This window comes from Brienomyrus brachyistius, chromosome 19 (genome assembly GCF_023856365.1).
Source record: "Brienomyrus brachyistius isolate T26 chromosome 19, BBRACH_0.4, whole genome shotgun sequence".
Classification (NCBI taxonomy): Eukaryota; Metazoa; Chordata; class Actinopteri; order Osteoglossiformes; family Mormyridae; genus Brienomyrus; species Brienomyrus brachyistius.
This window is the reverse complement of record NC_064551.1, coordinates 8,336,261-8,359,544: the sequence shown is the minus strand read 5'-3', so window position 1 is coordinate 8,359,544 and position 23,284 is coordinate 8,336,261. Positions and strand designations below refer to the sequence as shown.

At 41.3% G+C, this 23,284-nt stretch overlaps 3 protein-coding genes and 1 pseudogene across 8 annotated transcripts in view; all 4 read left to right on the top strand.

The window, feature by feature from the left end:
* Positions 1-23,284, top strand: part of LOC125715000 (kelch-like protein 10) — a 116,209-nt gene that overhangs the window by 34,341 nt on the left and 58,584 nt on the right. The window lies entirely within an intron of this gene.
* On the top strand, positions 3,287-12,666 carry LOC125715003 (odorant receptor 131-2-like). Of its 3 annotated transcripts, XM_048986194.1 has the most exons (3): positions 3,287-3,316; positions 11,609-11,905; positions 12,161-12,666. In XM_048986194.1, exons 2-3 carry the CDS (start codon positions 11,618-11,620, stop codon positions 12,563-12,565), a joined length of 693 nt encoding a protein of 230 aa, XP_048842151.1. In that variant the 5' UTR covers positions 3,287-3,316; positions 11,609-11,617; the 3' UTR covers positions 12,566-12,666. The 3 variants fall into 3 exon arrangements, with proteins under 3 accessions (XP_048842151.1, XP_048842149.1, XP_048842150.1); XM_048986192.1 differs by having other exon boundaries at positions 11,609-12,666; XM_048986193.1 differs by lacking the exons at positions 3,287-3,316; positions 11,609-11,905 and adding an exon at positions 7,689-8,030.
* Positions 3,339-4,835, top strand: LOC125715006 (odorant receptor 131-2-like; annotated as a pseudogene).
* LOC125715009 (odorant receptor 131-2-like) lies at positions 7,554-21,836 on the top strand. Its single transcript, XM_048986198.1, has 3 exons — positions 7,554-7,584; positions 16,312-16,739; positions 21,296-21,836. Exons 2-3 carry the CDS (start codon positions 16,336-16,338, stop codon positions 21,834-21,836), a joined length of 945 nt encoding a protein of 314 aa, XP_048842155.1. The 5' UTR covers positions 7,554-7,584; positions 16,312-16,335.

Sequence of the window (23,284 nt, the reverse complement as noted above, 5' to 3'; positions counted from 1 at the left end):
TATATAATATATGTGGTATTTTGTTATAAATGTAGCGCAAAATGTTATCAGTCTAATTAGCTAAGTATATGACATTTGACTTTCAGTAAAGCAGATGGTATGAAGAAAGAACATTGTAAGACTCTAAAAGAATAACTCTGTGATTTGATTTCAGGTAATTAGTCAGATCAAAAACTCCCTCTCCTGACCTATGAACATTACATTACCTATTGCGCGCTTTGAGGGGTCCTCAATGAGCAATACTGGTAAGAAAAAGGTATCCTGGACAAACCTTTATACATGGACTTTAATGACAAGGGATCCTTACTTGTCAGGTGTGTCCTGGGAATATAAGCACACCAATGATGTCACTGGAATTTAAAAAACAAAAATTAACTCTGTAGAGACGTGCGTATGTCAGCAGCCTGAAAACAGCACAATCTAATGACTAAACATCTGCATTTTGATCTCCTGCAGTGTTCAATCAACACCACAAGGGGGTGCTGAAATATCATATGAATCAATTGTGATATGGTACAGTACAGTGGGTAACACAAAGCCCTGATGTAAATTTTTATAATCACTTTAAGGCTGTAGAAACAAATGACAAGCGGTTAGGTTTGTAATTGGGAGGATGGGTTTAAAACTGCAATATAGCTTGGACTGACATTGAACTTAAGGTCCCCCCTATGACAAAGTGATTAGTCTTGTGTACTTGTAGGTGTGCAATAGGGAGTAGAACTCTACATATTACCCTAAAGGAAAACCATGAGTTGATGAAAATAAGCGCTAATAAGTAGCTCCTGAGTTACGTGTAAAAGTCCTGGACTGGCCCAGCTGTCCATAATTATTAAACCGAGAGCTGATAGGTGAGATTCCAGTAGTTTTGAGAACAGGGTTGTTGTTGTTGTTGTTGTTGTTGTTGTTGTTCGAAAAGCTTTAGCAGGAGCTCATCTCACTGGTGTTTCCTGAGAAACAGAGGCAAAGGGGCTAAGGTCATGTCTGAGGGAATGGCTTCATCAGCAACTGTGGACTAAAGGGCATATATCTTGCTTTTAGATGTTAGGTGACACAGCCAGCAACCTGCAGCAATGGAAATGTCCATTAAAGTCATGAACAAGCAGTATTTCCCAAAAATAAACAACATGGTGAGAAGAGCCCAGTGGTCTACTGTATATGGGGGTTTTCCCGGTGTAGTCAAATGATCACACATCCTTCACCCTTTTATCAAAGCAAGGATTCAGTCTAAAGTCATGTTAATATTGTGGTAGTTAAATGTTGTAATCAATATAAATAATAGTTAGGGTTGTGGTACTACAGGAAGACAACATTTTATGAGATTTCAGGCTTAGGCACTAACTCCAGTCTCTAGTTAGTGGAACAGCAGAATTTCCCTGCTGAGCTGTCGAGTGCGTGATGATTACAGAGGCTGAACGTGCTCCCTGCTCTGGGGAAGGACCTCCATCATGTGGGAGCCTGAGCTGGTCCTGCCTCCACACCTCTCCCCTGTGCTGCCATTAACACTCATCAATTATTAATGTCAGTCCTGTGATAGACGGCTTGTTTGTTCTGCTGCTGAGCAAACAGGGCTTCCCTGTGGAGATGAGCTACCTTGTGACAGTGCAGGACACCACAGCTCTCAGCCTGGGCCTAGTCAGTGCTGAGGCCTTCTGACCAACAGGCCTGATTGCAGCCTTAGTCTGACCTAATCAAAACATCACATACACTCCAATACCTACATATGCAATGCTATAGCCTGTTAACCAATTAAACAATGACCAGAGTAGCTAAACCTTAATTAAGCTGCAGTTTACTAAAAGGACACTGCTACATAACCCCAGACAGAAAAAAATATAAACAAAACCATTGTTATTATTTTTACGATCATTAGGCTTGAGTGGGATTAACTTTGTTGCTCTGCAGTGACCTCTAGTGTCAGCTGGGCTCCTACCAGAAGGTGAGTGGAGTTAAGCGGATTAGCTGTGCAAAGTTACATGATGAATCCTGCAGCATGTAAAGGGAAAGGAAGCGGATGGTTGACAGTGCTCACAATAGCGGACAAGTGGACCTCAGCTTCCACAATATTTTATTGAGACATAAACAGGAAAATGTATGAGTAGACCTGTGTGAAACATTTGTCTTATAGGCTCGTTGTGTCTGTATGGAGGCACAAAGGTTAATGAATCAAAAATGTCCACAGAGAGGCTGGTCTCAGGCCTTTACCATTTCTGGTATGGAGCAGGACTGAAAACGTAATCACAATTTTGTTACAATATACAGTAGAAGCTTGGAACTCGAATGGCTCTTATCTCGACCAACTCGGACGTCAAGCGAGTCTCTCAGATTTCTTCCGATTTGCACCTCGACTGAAATCTTGGAACTTGTCTGTTGCAGCTTGACCAGAAACTCGGAACAAGACAAAACAAAATAGTCATGCTAAAATTTGTATGGATGGAGACGCGTCTCCCCTTCCAAGCAATAATCCCTCCTTTTCTCTTCCTCTCCACCTGCCACCTGCAGTACGCCATCAGCTCACCTCAACAGAGCTGACGTGCTCATAAATTGTCACTTATTTCATGATTATTGCTTTCCTATGTGCGTTTCATGTGTATTAGCTTTGGTAATGATTTTATCATTGATTAGGTAGGTAGTTAGGTTTAAATAGGCAATCATTTGGGTCTGGAACAGAATAAATCCATCTACATTATTTGTTATGGGGAAATTCGACTTGGATCTCAATCAAATCACAACTCAACCAACCATCCAGAACAAATTAAGTTCATATTCCAAGGTACCACTGCGCTGTATCACAGATGGCAGTGGAACGTTTGCATAGAATTAATAAGGTAGAGTCAGTAACAGTAACGATAGAGTGACTCAAAGGTGAGGACTGCATCAAAAAAATAAAAGAAACAAAAAACAAACATGATGTAACACATGCAATATTCCCTTACAATCACTGAATAATTCCCTATATTGCTTCATCTTTCTTTTTAGTAAATAACAATGACAGTGAATGTGAGAAATCGTCTTCTTTAAACTGCAGATAATAAAATACAAAAAAAAGATATAAGATATATAAAGACATACAGGTATAAGACAAAAAAAGAGAGTTTCTCCTATATAAAACCCTTCATCCTTACTTGAAATGGCTTTTTAATCTACTAATAGTAACATTCCCAACAGAGATATGCATGCCCATCACACCTCACCCCAGGGGCCTACTATGCTGGACACACCTACAGAGTGCATGTGATGTCATGTGTCATTGGATTCTTTATAAACTAGAGCACATGCTACTCCAGAAGTGTTTGAGTCAAGTACTCAACAGAGGCAGGTAAAGAAACAAATATATCTTTTATTGTGTCTCTCTTTCATTTCATTTAAATAGGGGCCTTCTTGGGAGAAATATATGTTGGTTTTGCTTATTGACAACAATTTGTGTTTTAATGTACATTTATTGTACATTTCAGCTCTTTTCGTTTCAGAGTTGACCAATGGCTGGCCAGAATGGTTCCTCTCTGGAGCTCAACTTCCTGTACTACCAGTCCATGACAGGGACAATAGACTTCATGACAACAATAAAATCATCTCTCGTGCTGTCCACTGCCCTATTCTTCATCTCCCTGAACCTCATCATGTTCGTTGCCATGTGGAGTAAACCCAGCTTCCGTGAGACTTCCCGCTATCTTCTATTCAGCCAAATGCTCCTCAGTGACTCCATCCATCTGGGATTCACCACATTGCTCTACTCGTGTAGCATGGCTAACATCAACCTCATCAAGGTGCTCTGCTCCATGATCGTCCTTGTAAGCGGGACAACTTTCCGCATCTCCCCCCTGACGTTGGCTGTCATGTGTCTGGAACGCTATGTGGCCATTTGTTTCCCACTCTGACACACTGACATCGCCACCCCCGGGAGAACCAATATTGCCATTGCAGTGGTCTGGTTCCTGGGCTCTGTGAACTATGTGATTGATATCATTTTTTTAGCAGCTACAGATGCCCATTTCTTCACTAAAACTATTTACTGCACACAGGAGCGCCTCTTTCTGGCCAAGTGGCAGTTTGATGTGTTCCAGAGCTTTAACGGTGTCTTTTTTGTTGCCGTGGGAATCATCGTCATCAGCACCTACACAGGCATCATGATGGCAGCCCGGTCCGTCAAGGCCAAAAAGGCCAGCAGGACGGTTCTCCTTCACCTGGTCCAGTTGGTCCTCTGCCTCTCCTCCTTCCTGTTCAGCAGCATCGAGAGAGCCCTATCTACAATCAGCTCAGCCCTCTTTATCCACCTGCGCTACCTGAACTTCTTTCTCCTCGTCCTCCTGCCCCGCTGCCTGAGCCCCCTCATCTATGGCCTGAGAGACGAAGGAGTTCGCCCCCTCTTCCTCTGTTACCTCCGCTGCAGTCGCTGGAGGATCAAACCAAGCACAAAACATTAACATAGTATATCAAGATATTTCAAAATGTAAGGAAAAAGTCATAAAGACATTCTAAAGAGATTTATATGAATTTATCATTATAAAATTATAGTTCCAGTGCTGTGGGGAGTAGGCAAGGCGAAATCTCTCAGGGCGGGGGGCAGAGTAGTGGGATAGGTCTCTGATCGTGATTAACTTTGCCAGGTCTTTGTTTCCTGTGTTTCTCCTTGAGTGTGTTTGTTTTCTTCTTCCCATGTCTTTAGATCCAGTAATTAATCACTACGTAATTTTTTCCCTACAAAAACAGCACAGCCCTGTACCATGTCTTTGTCATATTTTCCAAATCTAATGCGCCTTTCCTGTTGTCTGTATCTGTGTAATTGTTTGTGTTTACTTGCTTGCTGTCATGCTTGATTATGTGCATTTTGAAGGCAAAAAAAATAACAACAAACAATACGCTGATGTCTGAGTTGTCAGGGTCTCATTTCCCCAACTGTAACTGGTGTTTGCTAAGACAGTATTTAGTGGCAATAGAAACTCTTTCTTCCAATAATACGAAATGGTGAACCACAAAACATACTGTAACTACCGGCAGGGGGAGGGGGCTCCCAGGTTAGTTAGCCAATGTTGTTTTATCGATTGGTATATTATGTACTAGCTGTGTCTTTCCATATATAAGAATATAAGAAATTTACAAATGAGAGGAGGCCATTCAGCCCATCAAGCTCGTTTGGGGAGAACTTAGCTAATAGCTCAGAGTTGTTAAAATCTCATCTAGCTCTGATTTAAAGTAACCCAGGGTTTTAGCTTGCATTACACTAGCAGGAAGACTATTCCATACTCTTCATTAACTACTTCATTAACTACATGCTGTGTAAAGAAGTGCTTCCTCAAATTCGTTTTAAAATGTTCTCCCGCTAATTTCCACTTATGGCCAGGAGTTCTAGCATTTCAACTGATATTGAAATAGCTATTTGACTGAATAGCATCCAGACCTGTTAGAATCTTATATACCTGGATCATATCCCCCCCTTAGTCTCCTTTGTTCGAGGCTAAACAGATTCAGCTCAGCTAACCTCTCCTCATAAAACATTCCTCTAAGACCACCTACCTTGCGCCCGCCCCACCCCACAACCCTGTCCTCACTTAGCAGTTGGAAGATAGATGGATTATCACAAGACAATTACTAATACCAATTATTAACATGCCTCCGATTGACAACAGAATTTCCCTGCTGTGCTGTCGAGTGCGTGATGATTACAGAGGCTGAACGTGCTCCCTGCTCTGGGGAAGGACCTCCATCATGTGGGAGCCTGAGCTGGTCCTGCCTCCACACCTCTCCCCGGTGCTGCCATTAACACTCATCAATTATTAATGTCAGGCCTCTGATAGACGGCTGGTTTGTTCTGCTGCTGAGCAAACAGGGCTTCCCTGTGGAGATGAGCTGCCTTGTGACACTGCCAGACCCCACAGATCTCAGCCTGGGCCTAGTCAGTGCTGAGGCCTTCTGACCAACAGGCCTGATTGCACCCTTAGTCTGACCTAATCAAAACATCACATACACTCCAATACCTACATATGCAATGCTATAGCCTGTTAACCAATTAAACAATGACCAGAGTAGCTAAACCATAAGTTCATTAACAGGTGTAGTAGTTAATTTTGTAACAGGTTATAACGTGTTAATGTGAAGCAGTTTTATATGGAATTTTGAAGAATAATTTGTATTTTATGAATATTAAACTGCAGTTTACTAAAAGGACACTGCTACATAACCCCAGACAGAAAAAATATAAACAAAACCATTGTTATTATTTTTACGATCATTAGGCTTGAGCGGGATTAACTTTGTTGCTCTGCAGTGACCTCTAGTGTCAGCTGGGCTCCTACCAGAAGGTGAGTGGAGTTAAGCGGATTAGCTGTGTGAAGTTACATGATGAATCCTGCAGCATGTAAAGGGAAAGGAAGCGGATGGTTGACAGTGCTCACAATAGCGGACAAGTGGACCTCAGCTTCCACAATATTTTATTGAGACATAAACAGGAAAATCTATAAGTAGACCTGTGTGAAACATTTGTCTTATAGGCTCGTTGTGTCTATATGGTGGCACAAAGGTTAATCAAATCAAAAATGTCCACGGAGAGGCTGGTCTCAGGCCTTTACCATTTCTGGAATGGAGCAGGACTGAAAACGTAATCACAATTTTGTTACAATATACAGTAGAAGCTTGGAACTGGAACGGCTCTTATCTCGACCAACTCGGACGTCAAGCGGGTCTCTCAGATTTCTTCCGATTTGCACCTCGACTGAAATCTTGGAACTTGTCTGTTGCAGCTTGACCAGAAACTCGGAACAAGACAAAACAAAATAGTCATGCTAAAATTTGTACGGATGGAGACGCGTCTCCCCTTCCAAGCAATGATCCCTCCTTTTCTCTTCCTCTCCAGCTGCCACCTGCAGTACGCCATCAGCTCACCTCAACAGAGCTGACGTGCTCATAAATTGTCACTTATTTCATGATTATTGCTTTCCTATGTACGTTTCATGTGTATTAGCTTTATATTGATTGGTAATGATTTTTTCATTGATTAGGTAGGTAGATGGGTTTAAATAGGCAAACAAATTAAGTTCATATTCCAAGGTACCACTGCGCTGTATCACAGATGGCAGTGGAACGTTTGCATAGAATTAATAAGGTAGAGTCAGTAACAGTAACGATAGAGTGACTCAAAGGTGAGGACTGCATCAAAAAAATAAAAGAAACAAAAAACAAACATGATGTAACACATGCAATATTCCCTTACAATCACTGAATAATTCCCTATACTGCTTCATCTTTCTTTTTAGTAAATAACAATGACAGTGAATGTGAGAAATCGTCTTCTTTAAACTACAGATAATACAAGACAAAAAAGATATAAGATATATAAAGATATACAGGTATAAGACAAAAAAGGGAGTTTGCCCTATATAAAACCCTTCATACTTACTTGAAATGGCTTTTTAATCTACTAATAGTAACATTCCCAACAGAGATATGCATGCCCATCACACCTCACCCCAGGGGCCTACTATGCTGGACACACCTACAGAGTGCATGTGATGTCATGTGTCATTGGATTCTTTATAAACTAGAGCACATGCCACTCCAGAAGTGTTTGAGTCAAGTGCTCAACAGAGGCAGGTAAAGAAACAAATATATCTTTTATTGTGTCTCTCTTTCATTTCATTTAAATAGGGGCCTTCTTGGGAGAAATATATGTTGGTTTTGCTTATTGACAACAATTTGTGTTTTAATGTACATTTAATGTACATTTCAGCTCTTTTCGTTTGAGTTGACCAATGGCTGGCCAGAATGGTTCCTCTCTGGAGCTCAGCTTCCTGTACTACCAGTCCATAACAGGGACAATAGACTTCATGACAACAATAAAATCATTTCTCGTGCTGTCCACTGCCCTATTCTTCATCTCCCTGAACCTCATCATGTTCGTTGCCATGTGGAGTAAACCCAGCTTCCGTGAGACTTCCCGCTATCTTCTATTCAGCCAAATGCTCCTCAGTGACTCCATCCATCTGGGATTCACCACATTGCTCTACTCGTGTAGCATGGCTAACATCAACCTCATCAAGGTGCTCTGCTCCACGATCGTCCTTGTAAGCGGGACAACTTTCCACATCTCCCCCCTGACGTTGGCTGTCATGTGTCTGGAACGCTATGTGGCCATTTGTTTCCCACTCCGACACACTGACATCGCCACCCCCGGGAGAACCAATATTGCCATTGCAGTGGTCTGGTTCCTAGGCTCTGTGAACTATGTAATTAATATAATATTTTTGGCAGCCACAGATGCCTATTTCCTAACCAAAACTATTTACTGCTCACAGGAGCGCCTCTTTCTGGCCAAGTGGCAGTTTGATGTGTTCCAGAGCTTCAATGGTGTCTTTTTTGTTGCCGTGGGGATCACCGTCACCAGCACCTACACAGGCATCATGATCGCAGCCCAGTCCATCAAGGCCAAAAAGGCCAGCAGGACGGTTCTCCTTCACCTGGTCCAGTTGGTCCTCTGCCTCTCCTCCTTAGTGTACAGCAGCATCGAGAGAGCCCTGTCTACAATCAGCTCAGCCCTCTTTATCCACCTGCGCTACCTGACGTTCTTTCTCCTCGTCCTCCTGCCCCGCTGCCTGAGCCCCCTCATCTATGGACTGAGGGACGAAGGAGTTCGCCCCCTCTTCCTCTGCTACCTCCGCTGCAGACGCTGGAGGATCAAACCAAGCACAAAACATTAACATAGTATATCAAGATATTTCAAAATGTAAGGAAAAAGTCATAAAGACATTTTAAAGAGATTTATATGAATTTATCATTATAAAATTATAGTTCCAGTGCTGTGGGGAGTAGGCAAGGCAAAATCTCTCAGGGCCGGGGGGGGTGGGGGGCAGAGTAGTGAGATAGATCTCTGATCGTGATTAACTTTGCCAGGTCTTTGTTTCCTGTGTTTCTCCTTGAGTGTGTTTGTTTTCTTCTTCCCATGTCTTTAGATCCAGTAATTAATCACTACGTAATTTTTTCCCTACAAAAACAGCATAGCCCTGTACCATGTCTTTGTCATATTTTCCAAATCTAATGCGCCTTTCCTGTTGTCTGTATCTGTGTAATTGTTTGTGTTTACTTGCTTGCTGTCGTGCTTGATTATGTGCATTTTGAAGGCAAAAAAAATAACAACAAACAATACGCTGATGTCTGAGTTGTCAGGGTCTCATTTCCCCAACTGTAACTGGTGTTTGCTAAGACAGTATTTAGTGGCAATAGAAAAACTTTCGTCCAATAATACGAAATGGTGAACCACAAAACATACTGTAACTACCGGCAGGGGGAGGGGGCTCCCAGGTTAGTTAGCCAATGTTGTTTTATCGATTGGTATATTATGTACTAGCTGTGTCTTTCCATATATAAGAATATAAGAAATTTACAAATGAGAGGAGGCCATTCAGCCCATCAAGCTCGTTTGGGGAGAACTTAGCTAATAGCTCAGAGTTGTTAAAATCGTATCTAGCTCTGATTTAAAGGAACCCAGGGTTTTAGCTTGCATTACACTAGCAGGAAGACTATTCCATACTCTTCATTAACTACTTCATTAACTACATGCTGTGTAAAGAAGTGCTTCCTAAAACTCGTTTTAAAATGTTCTCCCGCTAATTTCCACTTATGGCCAGGAGTTCTAGCATTTCAACTGATATTGAAATAGCTATTTGACTGAATAGCATCCAGACCTGTTAGAATCTTATATACCTGGATCATATCCCCCCTTAGTCTCCTTTGCTCGAGGCTAAACAGATTCAGCTCAGCTAACCTCTCCTCATAAAACATTCCTCTAAGACCACCTACCTTGCGCCCGCCCCACCCCACAACCCTGTCCTCACTTAGCAGTTGGAAGATAGATGGATTATCACAAGACGATTACTAATACCAATTATTAACATGCCTCCGATTGACAACAGAATTTCCCTGCTGTGCTGTCGAGTGCGTGATGATTACAGAGGCTGAACGTGCTCCCTGCTCTGGGGAAGGACCTCCATCATGTGGGAGCCTGAGCTGGTCCTGCCTCCACACCTCTCCCCTGTGCTGCCATTAACACTCATCAATTATTAATGTCAGGCCTCTGATAGACGGCTGGTTTGTTCTGCTGCTGAGCAAACAGGGCTTCCCTGTGGAGATGAGCTACCTTGTGACAGTGCCGGACCCCACAGATCTCAGCCTGGGCCTAGTCAGTGCTGAGGCCTTCTGACCAACAGGCCTGATTGCACCCTTAGTCTGACCTAATCAAAACATCACATACACTCCAATACCTACATATGCAATGCTGCAGCTTGTTGGACAGTTAAACAGTGACCAGAATAATTAAACATTCAGTCCATTTACAGTTGTTGTGATTTTGTAATAAGTTAATCTGTGTTTTATGAATATTAAACTGCAGTTTACTAAAAGTACACTGCTTCATAAGCCCAGACAGAAACAAGACACACAAAATCACTGTAATTATTTTTAAAATCATTAAGCTTGACCGGGTTTAACCTTGTTGTTCTGTAGTGACCTCCAGTGTCAGCTGGATTCCTACAGGGAGGTGAGTGAATTTTAGCACATTAGCTGTGTAAAGTTATATGATGAATACTGCAGGGAAACGATGGCCGACAGTGCTCACAAAAGAGGACAGGTGGACCTCAGCTTCTTGCAATATTTACTGAGAGATAAATAAAAAAATATATAAATAGAACTACACACAACACACTTCTAAACTACACACCTGTATGGTGACACATAGGTTAATCAATAAAAATAGTCCAGCTGTGGGTGACCTCTGGCGTTTAACATTTCTGATACAGAGCCAGAGTGAATATTTCATCACAAAAGCCACCAGCACAGGAACCACGGAGGGCAGTGCAGCAACCACAGCACAGGAATCACAGGGGCCTGAGCAGACTAGAAACAAGGGTAGATAACATGACTACAGAACATGACAACAAGACTAGATCAAGTAAGGCTAACTAAGAACAAAGGCACAAGTAAAAAAACAATGATCACAACATACAACATGTTTCCCATGTTGACCATCTACTTTGGAATTTAGGTTCCAACTTTGTCAAATAATACAGGTATATTACTTTATTAACTTGTACTTGCAGAGTGAACTGAACGTTACGTAATGCACATGTGTACCACAATAGCCCCAGTCAACACTGGTCATTGTCCTACATTACTGCACACTAACCACCTTTGCAGCGAACACAGTGAATGTGAGATACCTAATGATCTTTTTCATTGAACTACAGCTTGAATGAGCTAAATAGAATCCCTAGTCATTGCTTGAAATGGCTTCATAATAAATTAATAGTTACTCTTCAGGCAGAGATATGCATGCCCATCCTGTTTCACCCAAGAGGCCAATTATGCTGGACACACCTACAGAGTCCATGTGATGTCATGTGTCGTTTGATTTGTTATAAACTAGAGCACATGCCACTCTAGACGTGTTTGAGGCAAATGCTTAACAGAGGTAGGTAAAAAAACATCGCATATATTTTTCATTGTGTTTGTTTTTCATTTCAGTTAAATAGAGGTCCTTCTTTTCTTCTGAGAAAGATATGTAGGTGTTTCTAACTGTGAATGACAATTTGTGTTTTAATGTATATTTCTGCTCTTTTCATTTCAGAGTTAACCAATGGCTGGCCAGAATGGTTCCTCTCTGGAGCTCAGCTTCCTGTACTACCAGTCCATAACAGAGACAATAGACTTCATGACAACAATAAAATCATCTCTCGTGCTGTCCACTGCCCTATTCTTCATCTCCCTGAACCTCATCATGTTCGTTGCCATGTGGAGTAAATCCAGCTTCCGTGAGACTTCCCGCTATCTTCTATTCAGCCAAATGCTCCTCAGTGACTCCATCCATCTGGGATTCACCACATTGCTCTACTCGTGTAGCATGGCTAACATCAACCTCATCAAGGTGCTCTGCTCCATGATCGTCCTTGTAAGCGGGACAACTTTCCGCATCTCCCCTCTGACGTTGGCTGTCATGTGTCTGGAACGCTATGTGGCCATTTGTTTCCCACTCCGACACACTGACATCGCCACCCCCGGGAGAACCAATATTGCCATTGCAGTGGTCTGGTTCCTAGGCTCTGTGAACTATGTAATTAATATAATATTTTTGGCAGCCACAGATACCTATTTCCTAACCAAAACTATTTACTGCACACAGGAGCGCCTCTTTCTGGCCAAATGGCAGTTTGATGTGTTCCAGAGCTTTAACGGTGTCTTTTTTGTTGCCGTGGGGATCACCGTCATCGGCACCTACACAGGCATCATGATGGCAGCCCAGTCAATCAAGGCCAAAAAGGCCAGCAGGACGGTTCTCCTTCACCTGGTCCAGTTGGTCCTCTGCCTCTCCTCCTTCCTGTTCAGCAGCATCGAGAGAGCCCTGTCTACAATCAGCTCAGCCCTCTTTATCCACCTGCGCACCCTAAACTTCTTTCTCCTCGTCCTCCTGCCCCGCTGCCTGAGCCCCCTCATCTATGGCCTGAGAGACGAAGGAGTTCGTCCCCTCTTCCTCCGCTACCTCCGCTGCGGTCGCTGGAGGATCAAACCACGCACAAGCACAAGATAAAATATATCAAGTTCATTCAAACTGTAAGGAAAATTTCAGAATGAAATATTAAAGAGAACAGATTTAAAGTGGTTTATATGAGTTCATAATTATAAAAACTATAGTTCCAGTGCTGTGGGGAGTAGGCGAGGTGCAGTTTGTCAGGGGTGGGGGGGTGGGACAGGTCTCTGATCGTGATTAACTTTGCCAGGTCTTTATTCCCTATGTTTCTGCTTGAGTGTGTTTGTCTTCTTCCCGGGTCTTTAGATCCAGTAATTAATCATCCATCCATCCATTTTCCAAACCGCTTACCCTACTGGGTCATGGGGGGTCCGGAGCCTATCCCGGAAGCAATGGGCACGAGGCAGGGGCAAGCCCATCGCAGGGCTCACTCACACACCATTCATTCAGACATACACACCGATGGGGAATTTAGCAAGTCCAATTAGCCTCAGCATGTCTTTGGACTGTGAGGGGAAACCGGAGTACCCGGAGGAAACCCCACGACGACATGGGGAGAACATGCAAACTCCACACACATGTGACCCAGGTGGAGACTTGAACCCGGGTCCCAGAGGTGTGAGGCAACAGTGCTAACCACTGCACCACTATGCCGCCCCGTAATTAATCACTACATCATTTTTTCCCTACAAAAACAGCACAGCCCTGTACCATGTCTTTGCCTTATTTTCCAAATCTAATGCACCTTTCCTGTTGTCTGCACCTGTGTAACTTCTTGTGTTTACTTGCTTGCTGTTGTGCTTAAATAAGTGCATTTTCAATAGACAATAAAATAATAACAAACACAATGCTGGTGTCTGAGATATCTGGGTCTCATTTCCCTAACTTTTATTCACGTTTGCTAAGACAGTATTTAGTGGTAATACAAACACTTTTTTCCAATAATACAAAATGCTGAACCACGAAACATACTGTAAGTACCGGCAGGGGGAGGGGAGGGGGCTCCCAGGCTAATTAGCGAGTGTTGTGTTATCGATTGGCATATTATCCTCCTGCCAGTGAAGCAAGTGGCTGGTTGGCACTTCCAGTCACATGCCTCTCTTTCCAGTCAGTGCTGTGTTTTTCCAGCTAGTCTAAGCTGTATCCAGTTCACAATAACTCCACCCCCTCAGCGAACTGTAATTGGAGAACAGGAATCACTGTTGGAAGTTTCTCTGCTATATCAAATCATGTTTACTTGCCTCAGTTTGCGTTAAGACATCAGTGCTGCACAAACAAACAAATCAATTAAGTAGAATCGGGTATAGCAGTGAATGAGACGCCAAATGATGTTCCAAGCAGCCATACTTCTAATATGTTTGTTGTTTTGATTATAAACGATAATAAATATATCATTAAGTAATAGTCATAGGGCCAGCACAGCTTATAGCACCAAGGTTGGCTCCTGTATCACTTCTCTATTTCCGTGGAGTTTGCACATCCTCTCTGAGTGGGGGGGTCTCTCAAACAGTCCAAAAAGTGGTTAGTTGAATTTGTGTCTTTATGTTGCCCAATGTGTGTATGACTCTGTGTGTGTTGTGACCTGTAATGGACTGTCTTTCTGTCCAGGGTGATCCCCTGCCATGCCCCCCAGGACCCTCTACTGACTTAGCGGTTGGAAGATACACAGATTACCACAAGACAATTATTAGTATCAAACATGCCTCTGATTAACAGCAGAATTTCCCTGCTGAGCTGTCGAGTGCGTGATGATTACAGAGGCTAAACATGCTCCCTGCTCTGGGGAAGGACCTCCATCATGTGGGAGCCTGAGCTGGTCCTGCCTCCACACCTCTCCCCTGTGCTGCCATTAACACTCATCAATTATTAATGTCAGTCCTGTGATAGACGGCTTGTTTGTTCTGCTGCTGAGCAAACAGGGCTTCCCTGTGGAGATGAGCTGCCTTGTGACAGTGCAGCACCCCACAGCTCTCTGCCTGGGCCTAGTCAGTGCTGAGGCCTTCTGAACAACAGGCCTGATTGCAGCCTTAGTCTGACCTAATCAAAACATCACATACACTCCAATACCTACATATGCAATGCTATAGCCTGTTAACCAATTAAACAATGACCAGAGTAGCTAAACCTTAATTAAACTGCAGTTTCCTAAAAGGACACTGCTACATAACCCCAGACAGAAAAAAATATAAACAAAACCATTGTTATTATTTTTACGATCATTAGGCTTGAGTGGGATTAACTTTGTTGCTCTGCAGTGACCTCTAGTGTCAGCTGGGCTCCTACCAGAAGGTGAGTGGAGTTAAGCGGATTAGCTGTGCAAAGTTACATGATGAATCCTGCAGCATGTAAAGGGAAAGGAAGCGGATGGTTGACAGTGCTCACAATAGCGGACAAGTGGACCTCAGCTTCCACAATATTTTATTGAGACATAAACAGGAAAATGTATAAGTAGACCTGTGTGAAACATTTGTCTTATAGGCTCGTTGTGTCTGTATGGAGGCACAAAGGTTAATGAATCAAAAATGTCCACAGAGAGGCTGGTCTCAGGCCTTTACCATTTCTGGTATGGAGCAGGACTGAAAACGTAATCACAATTTTGTTACAATATACAGTAGAAGCTTGGAACTGGAACGGCTCTTATCTCGACCAACTCGGACGTCAAGCAGGTCTTTCAGATTTCTTCCGATTTGCACCTCGACTGAAATCTTGGAACTTGTCTGTTGCAGCTTGACCAGAAACTCGGAACAAGACAAAACAAAACAGTCATGCTAAAATTTGTACGGATGGAGACGCGTCTCCCCTTCCAAGCAATAATCCCTCCTTTTCTCTTCCTCTCCACCTGCCACCTGCAGTACGCCAATCAGCTCACCTCAACAGAGCTGACGTGCTCATAAATTGTCACTTATTTCATGATTATTGCTTTCCTATGTGCGTTTCATGTGTATTTGCTTTGGTAATGATTTTATCATTGATTAGGTAGGTAGTTAGGTTTAAATAGGCAATCATTTGGGTCTGGAACAGAATAAATCCATCTACATTATTTGTTATGGGGAAATTCGACTTGGATCTCAATCAAATCACAACTCAACCAACCATCCAGAACAAATTAAGTTCATATTCCAAGGTACCACTGCGCTGTATCACAGATGGCAGTGGAACGTTTGCATAGAATTAATAAGGTAGAGTCAGTAACAGTAACGATAGAGTGACTCAAAGGTGAGGACTGCATCAAAAAAATAAAAGAAACAAAAAACAAACATGATGTAACACATGCAATATTCCCTTACAATCACTGAATAATTCCCTATATTGCTTCATCTTTCTTTTTAGTAAATAACAATAACAGTGAATGTGAGAAATCGTCTTCTTTTAACTGCAGATAATAAAATACAAAAAAAAGATATAAGATATATAAAGACATACAGATATAAGACAAAAAAAGAGAGTTTCTCCTATATAAAACCCTTCATCCTTACTTGAAATGGCTTTTTAATCTACTAATAGTAACATTCCCAACAGAGATATGCATGCCCATCACACCTCACCCCAGGGGCCTACTATGCTGGACACACCTACAGAGTGCATGTGATGTCATGTGTCATTGGATTCTTTATAAACTAGAGCACATGCTACTCCAGAAGTGTTTGAGTCAAGTACTCAACAGAGGCAGGTAAAGAAACAAATATATCTTTTATTGTGTCTCTCTTTCATTTCATTTAAATAGGGGCCTTCTTGGGAGAAATATATGTTGGTTTTGCTTACTGACAACAATTTGTGTTTTAATGTACATTTAATGTACATTTCAGCTCTTTTCGTTTCAGAGTTGACCAATGGCTGGCCAGAATGGTTCCTCTCTGGAGCTCAACTTCCTGTACTACCAGTCCATGACAGGGACAATAGACTTCATGACAACAATAAAATCATTTCTCGTGCTGTCCACTGCCCTATTCTTCATCTCCCTGAACCTCATCATGTTCGTTGCCATGTGGAGTAAACCCAGCTTCCGTGAGACTTCCCGCTATCTTCTATTCAGCCAAATGCTCCTCAGTGACTCCATCCATTTGGGATTCACCACATTGCTCTACTCATGTAGCATGGCTAACATCAACCTCATCAAGGTGCTCTGCTCCATGATCGTCCTTGTAAGCGGGACAACTTTCCGCATCTCCCCCCTGACGTTGGCTGTCATGTGTCTGGAACGCTATGTGGCCATTTGTTTCCCACTCCGACACAGATGCAGACCCTGTACAGGTGTCTCAGCAGGTGTCCTCAAGGTCAGCTCTCCTCTTGTGCTAAGCTTTGCTTTTGGTTATTTTCTTCACCTCCAAAGATCCTCCAAATAGGGACTTTTTGAACAGTTTTTATGATTGATGTGTAGTTATTTGGGTGGTTTGAAGCAGTGGATTGTGAATCTGAAAGGTGATTTTCAGTGGATTGAGATTGGGCCTGTAGGTGGTAGTGGAGCCATCTTCATTTACCTAGCCAGCTCCAGGCTTTCCAGCCACTACCACCAGGCCGGCTCAAGGCTTTTTTTCAGCCACTACCACCAGGCCGGCTCTAGGCTTTTTCTTTTCAGCCACCACCACCAGGCCGGCTAGGCTTTTTCCAGCCACCACCACCAGGCCGGCTCTAGGCTTTTTTCAGCCACCACCACCAGGCCGGCTCTAGGCTTCTAGCCACTACCATCAGGCCGGTTTCAGGCTTTCCAGCCACTACCACCAGGCCAGTTTCAGGCTTTCCAGCCACTACCACCAGTCCGGTTCCAGGCTTCCAGCTTCTAGGGTTAGCAGAACATGGCTCCTCCAAAGTTGAGGAACACAGAGGAGGAATATGCAACCATCACTCAGGTAAATGAATTGTTACAACAGCAAAAAGATATGTTCATGGCTCTGTTACAGCAACAACAGGAAATGTTCAAGGACTTTGTTAAAATTATTATGGACTCAGTGAACACCAGAATGGATAATGTTTCCAAAGAATTACAAGAGCTAAAAGCAAGTTTACAATATACACAGAAGGACGTAGATGAACTTAAAGTCACTCAGGCTAAACAGTCTGAGCATGAAAAAATCACAGAAACTGATATAGTGAAAATCTGTGAGAGTTTGCAAGTCATGTGTGACAAACAAGAATATCTTGAAGGTCAATTAAGGAGAAATAATATTGTGATTGATGGAGTTCCTGAATCCACTGGGGAATCCTGGGTAGACTCTGAAGAAAAGGTGAAGGACATTTTTAGACAAAAACTACAATTACAAGGAGACATGGAGATGGAGGGTGCACACCGAATAGGAAAACCTGAAGCTGCTAGAAACAGACCCAGATCTATTATTGTTAAATTTCTGAACTTTAAGGACAAAGCTGCTGTTATGCAAAGAGCAAAGAACCTCAAGGGCACAAAAATTTTCATTAATGACGATTACACTGATGCTGTGCGGTTAAAAAGAAAGGAATTGATGCCAAAGTTAAAAGAAGCACGGGATAAAGGAGACATTGCCTACCTCAGACACGACAAACTCATCATCCATTCCCGCACTAGCACCCCTAAGTAATCTTTTCGCAACTCTGAAGGTATGACAGCACACAAAACTCATGTATTCATTACCAAGAAAAGGCTTAAGACTAGCACATATTAATATAAACAGTCTCAGGAATAAAATCAATGATGTTGCTGAACTGTTAAATGATTATAAAATACACATTCTTGCTATCTCGGAGACTCATTTGGACTCTTCCTTTGATGACACAGAACTATTTATTGAAGGTTACAACATATACAGAAATGATAGAAATGGTTTTGGTGGGGGAGTAGCTTTTTATATTCAGAACCATTTGCCAGTAAAAATAAGAACTGATTTAATGAGTTTTAATATCGAAATATTATGGTTGCAAATGCATCTACCTCACCGAAAGTCGATACTATTGTGCTGCTGTTACCGGTCACCAAGTGCCAATTGTGAATATCTAGATACTATTTGTAAAATGTTGGATATAAATACTAATGTAAGTCAGGATATTTATTTTATGGGTGACTTAAACATTGACTGGTTTTCTAAAGACTGCCACTTGAAAAAAAAAACTGTTAATTACCGCAAATGCATGTGGACTTACCCAACTTATAAATAAACCTACAAGAATATGTTTTAAGTGCGATGGCTCCAGAACATCTACCTGTATAGATCATATTTTCACAAACCGTCCTGAACTGTGTAAAAAGGTACTGTCTATTCCTACTGGTTGCAGTGATCATAATCTGATCATTTCTGTGTTAACAACCAAGTTGAGTGGATCTGGAACTGCAGTCCTATTTAAAAGATCTTATAAATTGTTTAAAAATGACAAGTTTATTGAAGATGTTCAAGCTATATGCTGGTCTGATGTGTTGGCAACTAGTAACCTAGAAATTGCCCTCTTTAAATTTAACAATTTATTCTTGTCATTGATTGAGAAACATGCGCCTTTAAAGAAGTTTACTGTCAGGAACAACGTCACACCTTGGTTGGATGATGAACTGAAAAATTCTATGAAAAGAAGAGGTCAAATGAAAAGAACAGCAGTTACAACAGGAAATAAATATGACTGGGACCTATATCGTAAAATGAGAAATTCTGTTACTAAACTTAATAAAAAGAAGAAGAAAATCTATTTTGATAATCATGTTAAAAACATAGGTAATGATAGTAGGAAGTTATGGAATGTTTTAAATCAATTGACTGGTAAGAAAAATAAAATAATTCCATCTTTTCTGGAAACAGGGGATAAATTTATAACTAAGCCAATAGATATTGCAAATTATCTTAATGATTATTTTATAAGAAAAGTAGACAAACTAAGAGAAAATATGCCTAATCTAAGTAATGACATATCTCACCTATTAATAAGAAATGAACTGATGAAAAATAAGGATTCAAGGTTCAAATTAGAAAGTGTGAATGTAGATCAAGTAAAGAATCTTTTAAAATCCTGTAAAAACAAACCACCGGGTGTTGACGGTCTTGACAGCAGGCTTCTTAAACTAGCTGCTGACTCTATTGCCCCTGTTTTAACCCATATCATTAACCTTAGTTTTATTTGCTGTACCTATCCACATGCATGGAAGCAGGCTAAAATAATTCCTCTACCCAAAGATAAAAAACTGCCTTTTTCTGGTCCCAACAGTCGTCCGATAAGTATATTACCTGTATTATCTAAAATAATGGAATCTATAGTATATGATCAAATTAATAGCTATTTTTATATAAACGATTTATTAACAGAGTTTCAGCATGCATATAGAAAAAGTCACTCTACTGCCACTGCACTGACTCATATGTCTGATGACTGGCTTAAAGAGATTGAAAAGAAAAATATTATTGGTGCTGTATTTTTAGATTTTTCTGCTGCCTTTGACATCATAGATCACGAACTGTTATTAGCAAAGTTATCTTGTTATGGTTTTGAGCAGTCAGCAATTACATGGATGTACAGTTATCTGTCTAACAGAACACAGACAGTGTTTTTTAATGGCAGCTTCTCAGGTATCAGAAATACTACATGTGGAGTCCCCCAAGGCAGTTGTCTGGGTCCACTATTATTTAATATTTTTACGAATGATTTACCGTACATTTTACATAAGGCTAACATTGTCATGTATGCTGATGATTCAACTATATATACATCAGCAAGTACACAAATGGAATTAGAATCTGTTTTAAATTTAGAATTACAATATGTAGTAGATTGGATTAAATTAAATACATTGGCATTAAACCCAGTAAAAACAAACTGCATGATTTTAGGTTCAAACTATAACATTAATCAAAATCCTGTAATTAATATTCAAATTAATAACGTAAATATTAAACAGGTGCATGAGACCAAACTGCTGGGTGTAATAGTTGACTCTAGATTATCGTGGAAAATACATATTAGTAATATTATTGCAAAAATGGGAAGAGGTATATCTATTATGAAAAGACATGCATATTTAACTTCAAATATTATGAATTATGCTATGAAAGCACTACTATTGATATACCTCGACTATTGCCCTGCAGTTTGGGCAAATGCTACTGGTGAATATATGAATAAATTACAACTTATACAGAATAGAGCTGCTCGTGTAGCACTTAGGTGCAGCTATAGGAGAAATATTATATTAATGCACAAAGATCTTAATTGGTTGTTGGTTGAAGACAGACTGTTGTATTCACTGTTAATCTTCATAAGAAACATTTTCATCTCAAAATTGCCTTCTGTTTTGTTTAAACATCTTTCTTTTAGTGTAGACAATCATCAGTACAGTACCAGACATGCAACTAAAGGCAACTTCACCTTACCCATAGCAAGAACAAATGCCATAAAAAACACTGTTATGTTCAGAGGTATGAAGGAATGTAATAAATTGCCAAAGCATATCATACTTACTAACAATGTAAATAAGTTTAAAGTATATGTAAAAAAGCATCTATCAAAATAATATATCTGACTGCTTATATTCATTTATATATGTGTGAGGATGTGTGTATTTGCAATGTGTAGGTATATTTTTGGGGGATTATTTATGGGTGTATGTGTATAAATGCGTTTTTATATGTGTATATTTCATGCCCGTATGAGGGTATATTTGTACGTTGATTTGTGTATATACATGTGAATATGTGGGTGTATATGTGTATATGTATTTATCTTTTTTAATTATTTGTTGTATGTTTAATGATTTTTTTTTTTCAGGACCCCAGGAAGAATAGCTGCAGCATGGCTGTAGCTAATGGGGATCCTTTGAATAAAACTCAAACTCAAACTCAACACTGACATCGCCACCCCCAGGAGAACCAATATTGCCATTGCAGTGTTCTGGTTCCTAGGCTCTGTGAACTATGTAATTAATATAATATTTTTGGCAGCCACAGATACCTATTTCCTAACCAAAACTATTTACTGCACACAGGAGCGCCTCTTTCTGGCCAAATGGCAGTTTGATGTGTTCCAGAGCTTTAACGGTGTCTTTTTTGTTACCGTGGGGATTACCGTCATCAGCACCTACACAGGCATCATGATGGCAGCCCAGTCAATCAAGGCCAAAAAGGCCAGCAGGACGGTTCTCCTTCACCTGGTCCAGTTGGTCCTCTGCCTCTCCTCCTTCCTGTTCAGCAGCATCGAGAGAGCCCTGTCTACAATCAGCTCAGCCCTCTTTATCCACCTGCGCTACCTGAACTTCTTTCTCCTCGTCCTCCTACCCCGCTGCCTGAGCCCCCTCATCTATGGACTGAGGGACGAAGGAGTTCGTCCCCTCTTCCTCTGTTACCTCCGCTGCAGTCGCTGGAGGATCAAACCAAGCACAAAACATTAACATAGTATATCAAGATATTTCAAAATGTAAGGAAAAAGTCATAAAGACATTCTAAAGAGATTTATATGAATTTATCATTATAAAATTATAGTTCCAGTGCTGTGGGGAGTAGGCAAGGCGAAATCTCTCAGGGCGGGGGGCAGAGTAGTGGGATAGGTCTCTGATCGTGATTAACTTTGCCAGGTCTTTGTTTCTTGTGTTTCTCCTTGAGTGTGTTTGTTTTCTTCTTCCCATGTCTTTAGATCCAGTAATTAATCACTACGTAATTTTTTCCCTACAAAAACAGCACAGCCCTGTACCATGTCTTTGCCTTATTTTCCAAATCTAATGCACCTTTCCTGTTGTCTGTATCTGTGTAATTGTTTGTGTTTACTTGCTTGCTGTCGTGCTTGATTATGTGCATTTTGAAGGCAAAAAAAATAACAACAAACAATACGCTAATGTCTGAATTGTCAGGGTCTCATTTCCCCAACTGTAACTGGTGTTTGCTAAAACAGTATTTAGTGGCAATAGAAACTCTTTCTTCCAATAATACGAAATGCTGAACCACAAAACATACTGTAACTACCGGCAGGGGGAGGGGGCTCCCAGGTTAGTTAGCCAATGTTGTTTTATCGATTGGTATATTATGTACTAGCTGTGTCTTTCCATATATAAGAATATAAGAAATTTACAAATGAGAGGAGGCCATTCAGCCCATCAAGCTCGTTTGGGGAGAACTTAGCTAATAGCTCAGAGTTGTTAAAATCTTATCTAGCTCTGATTTAAAGGAACCCAGGGTTTTAGCTTGCATTACACTAGCAGGAAGACTATTCCATACTCTTCATTAACTACTTCATTAACTACATGCTGTGTAAAGAAGTGCTTCCTCAAATTCGTTTTAAAATGTTCTCCCGCTAATTTCCACTTATGGCCAGGAGTTCTAGCATTTCAACTGATATTGAAATAGCTATTTGACTGAATAGCATCCAGACCTGTTAGAATCTTATATACCTGGATCATATCCCCCCTTAGTCTCCTTTGCTCGAGGCTAAACAGATTCAGCTCAGCTAACCTCTCCTCATAAAACATTCCTCTAAGACCACCTACCTTGCGCCCACCCCACCCCACAACCCTGTCCTCACTTAGCAGTTGGAAGATAGATGGATTATCACAAGACGATTACTAATACCAATTATTAACATGCCTCCGATTGACAACAGAATTTCCCTGCTGAGCTGTCGAGTGCGTGATGATTACAGAGGCTGAACGTGCTCCCTGCTCTGGGGAAGGACCTCCATCATGTGGGAGCCTGAGCTGGTCCTGCCTCCACACCTCTCTCCTGTGCTGCCATTAACACTCATCAATTATTAATGTCAGTCCTGTGATGGACGGCTTGTTTGTTCTGCTGCTGAGCAAACAGGGCTTCCCTGTGGAGATGAGCTACCTTGTGACAGTGCCGGACCCCA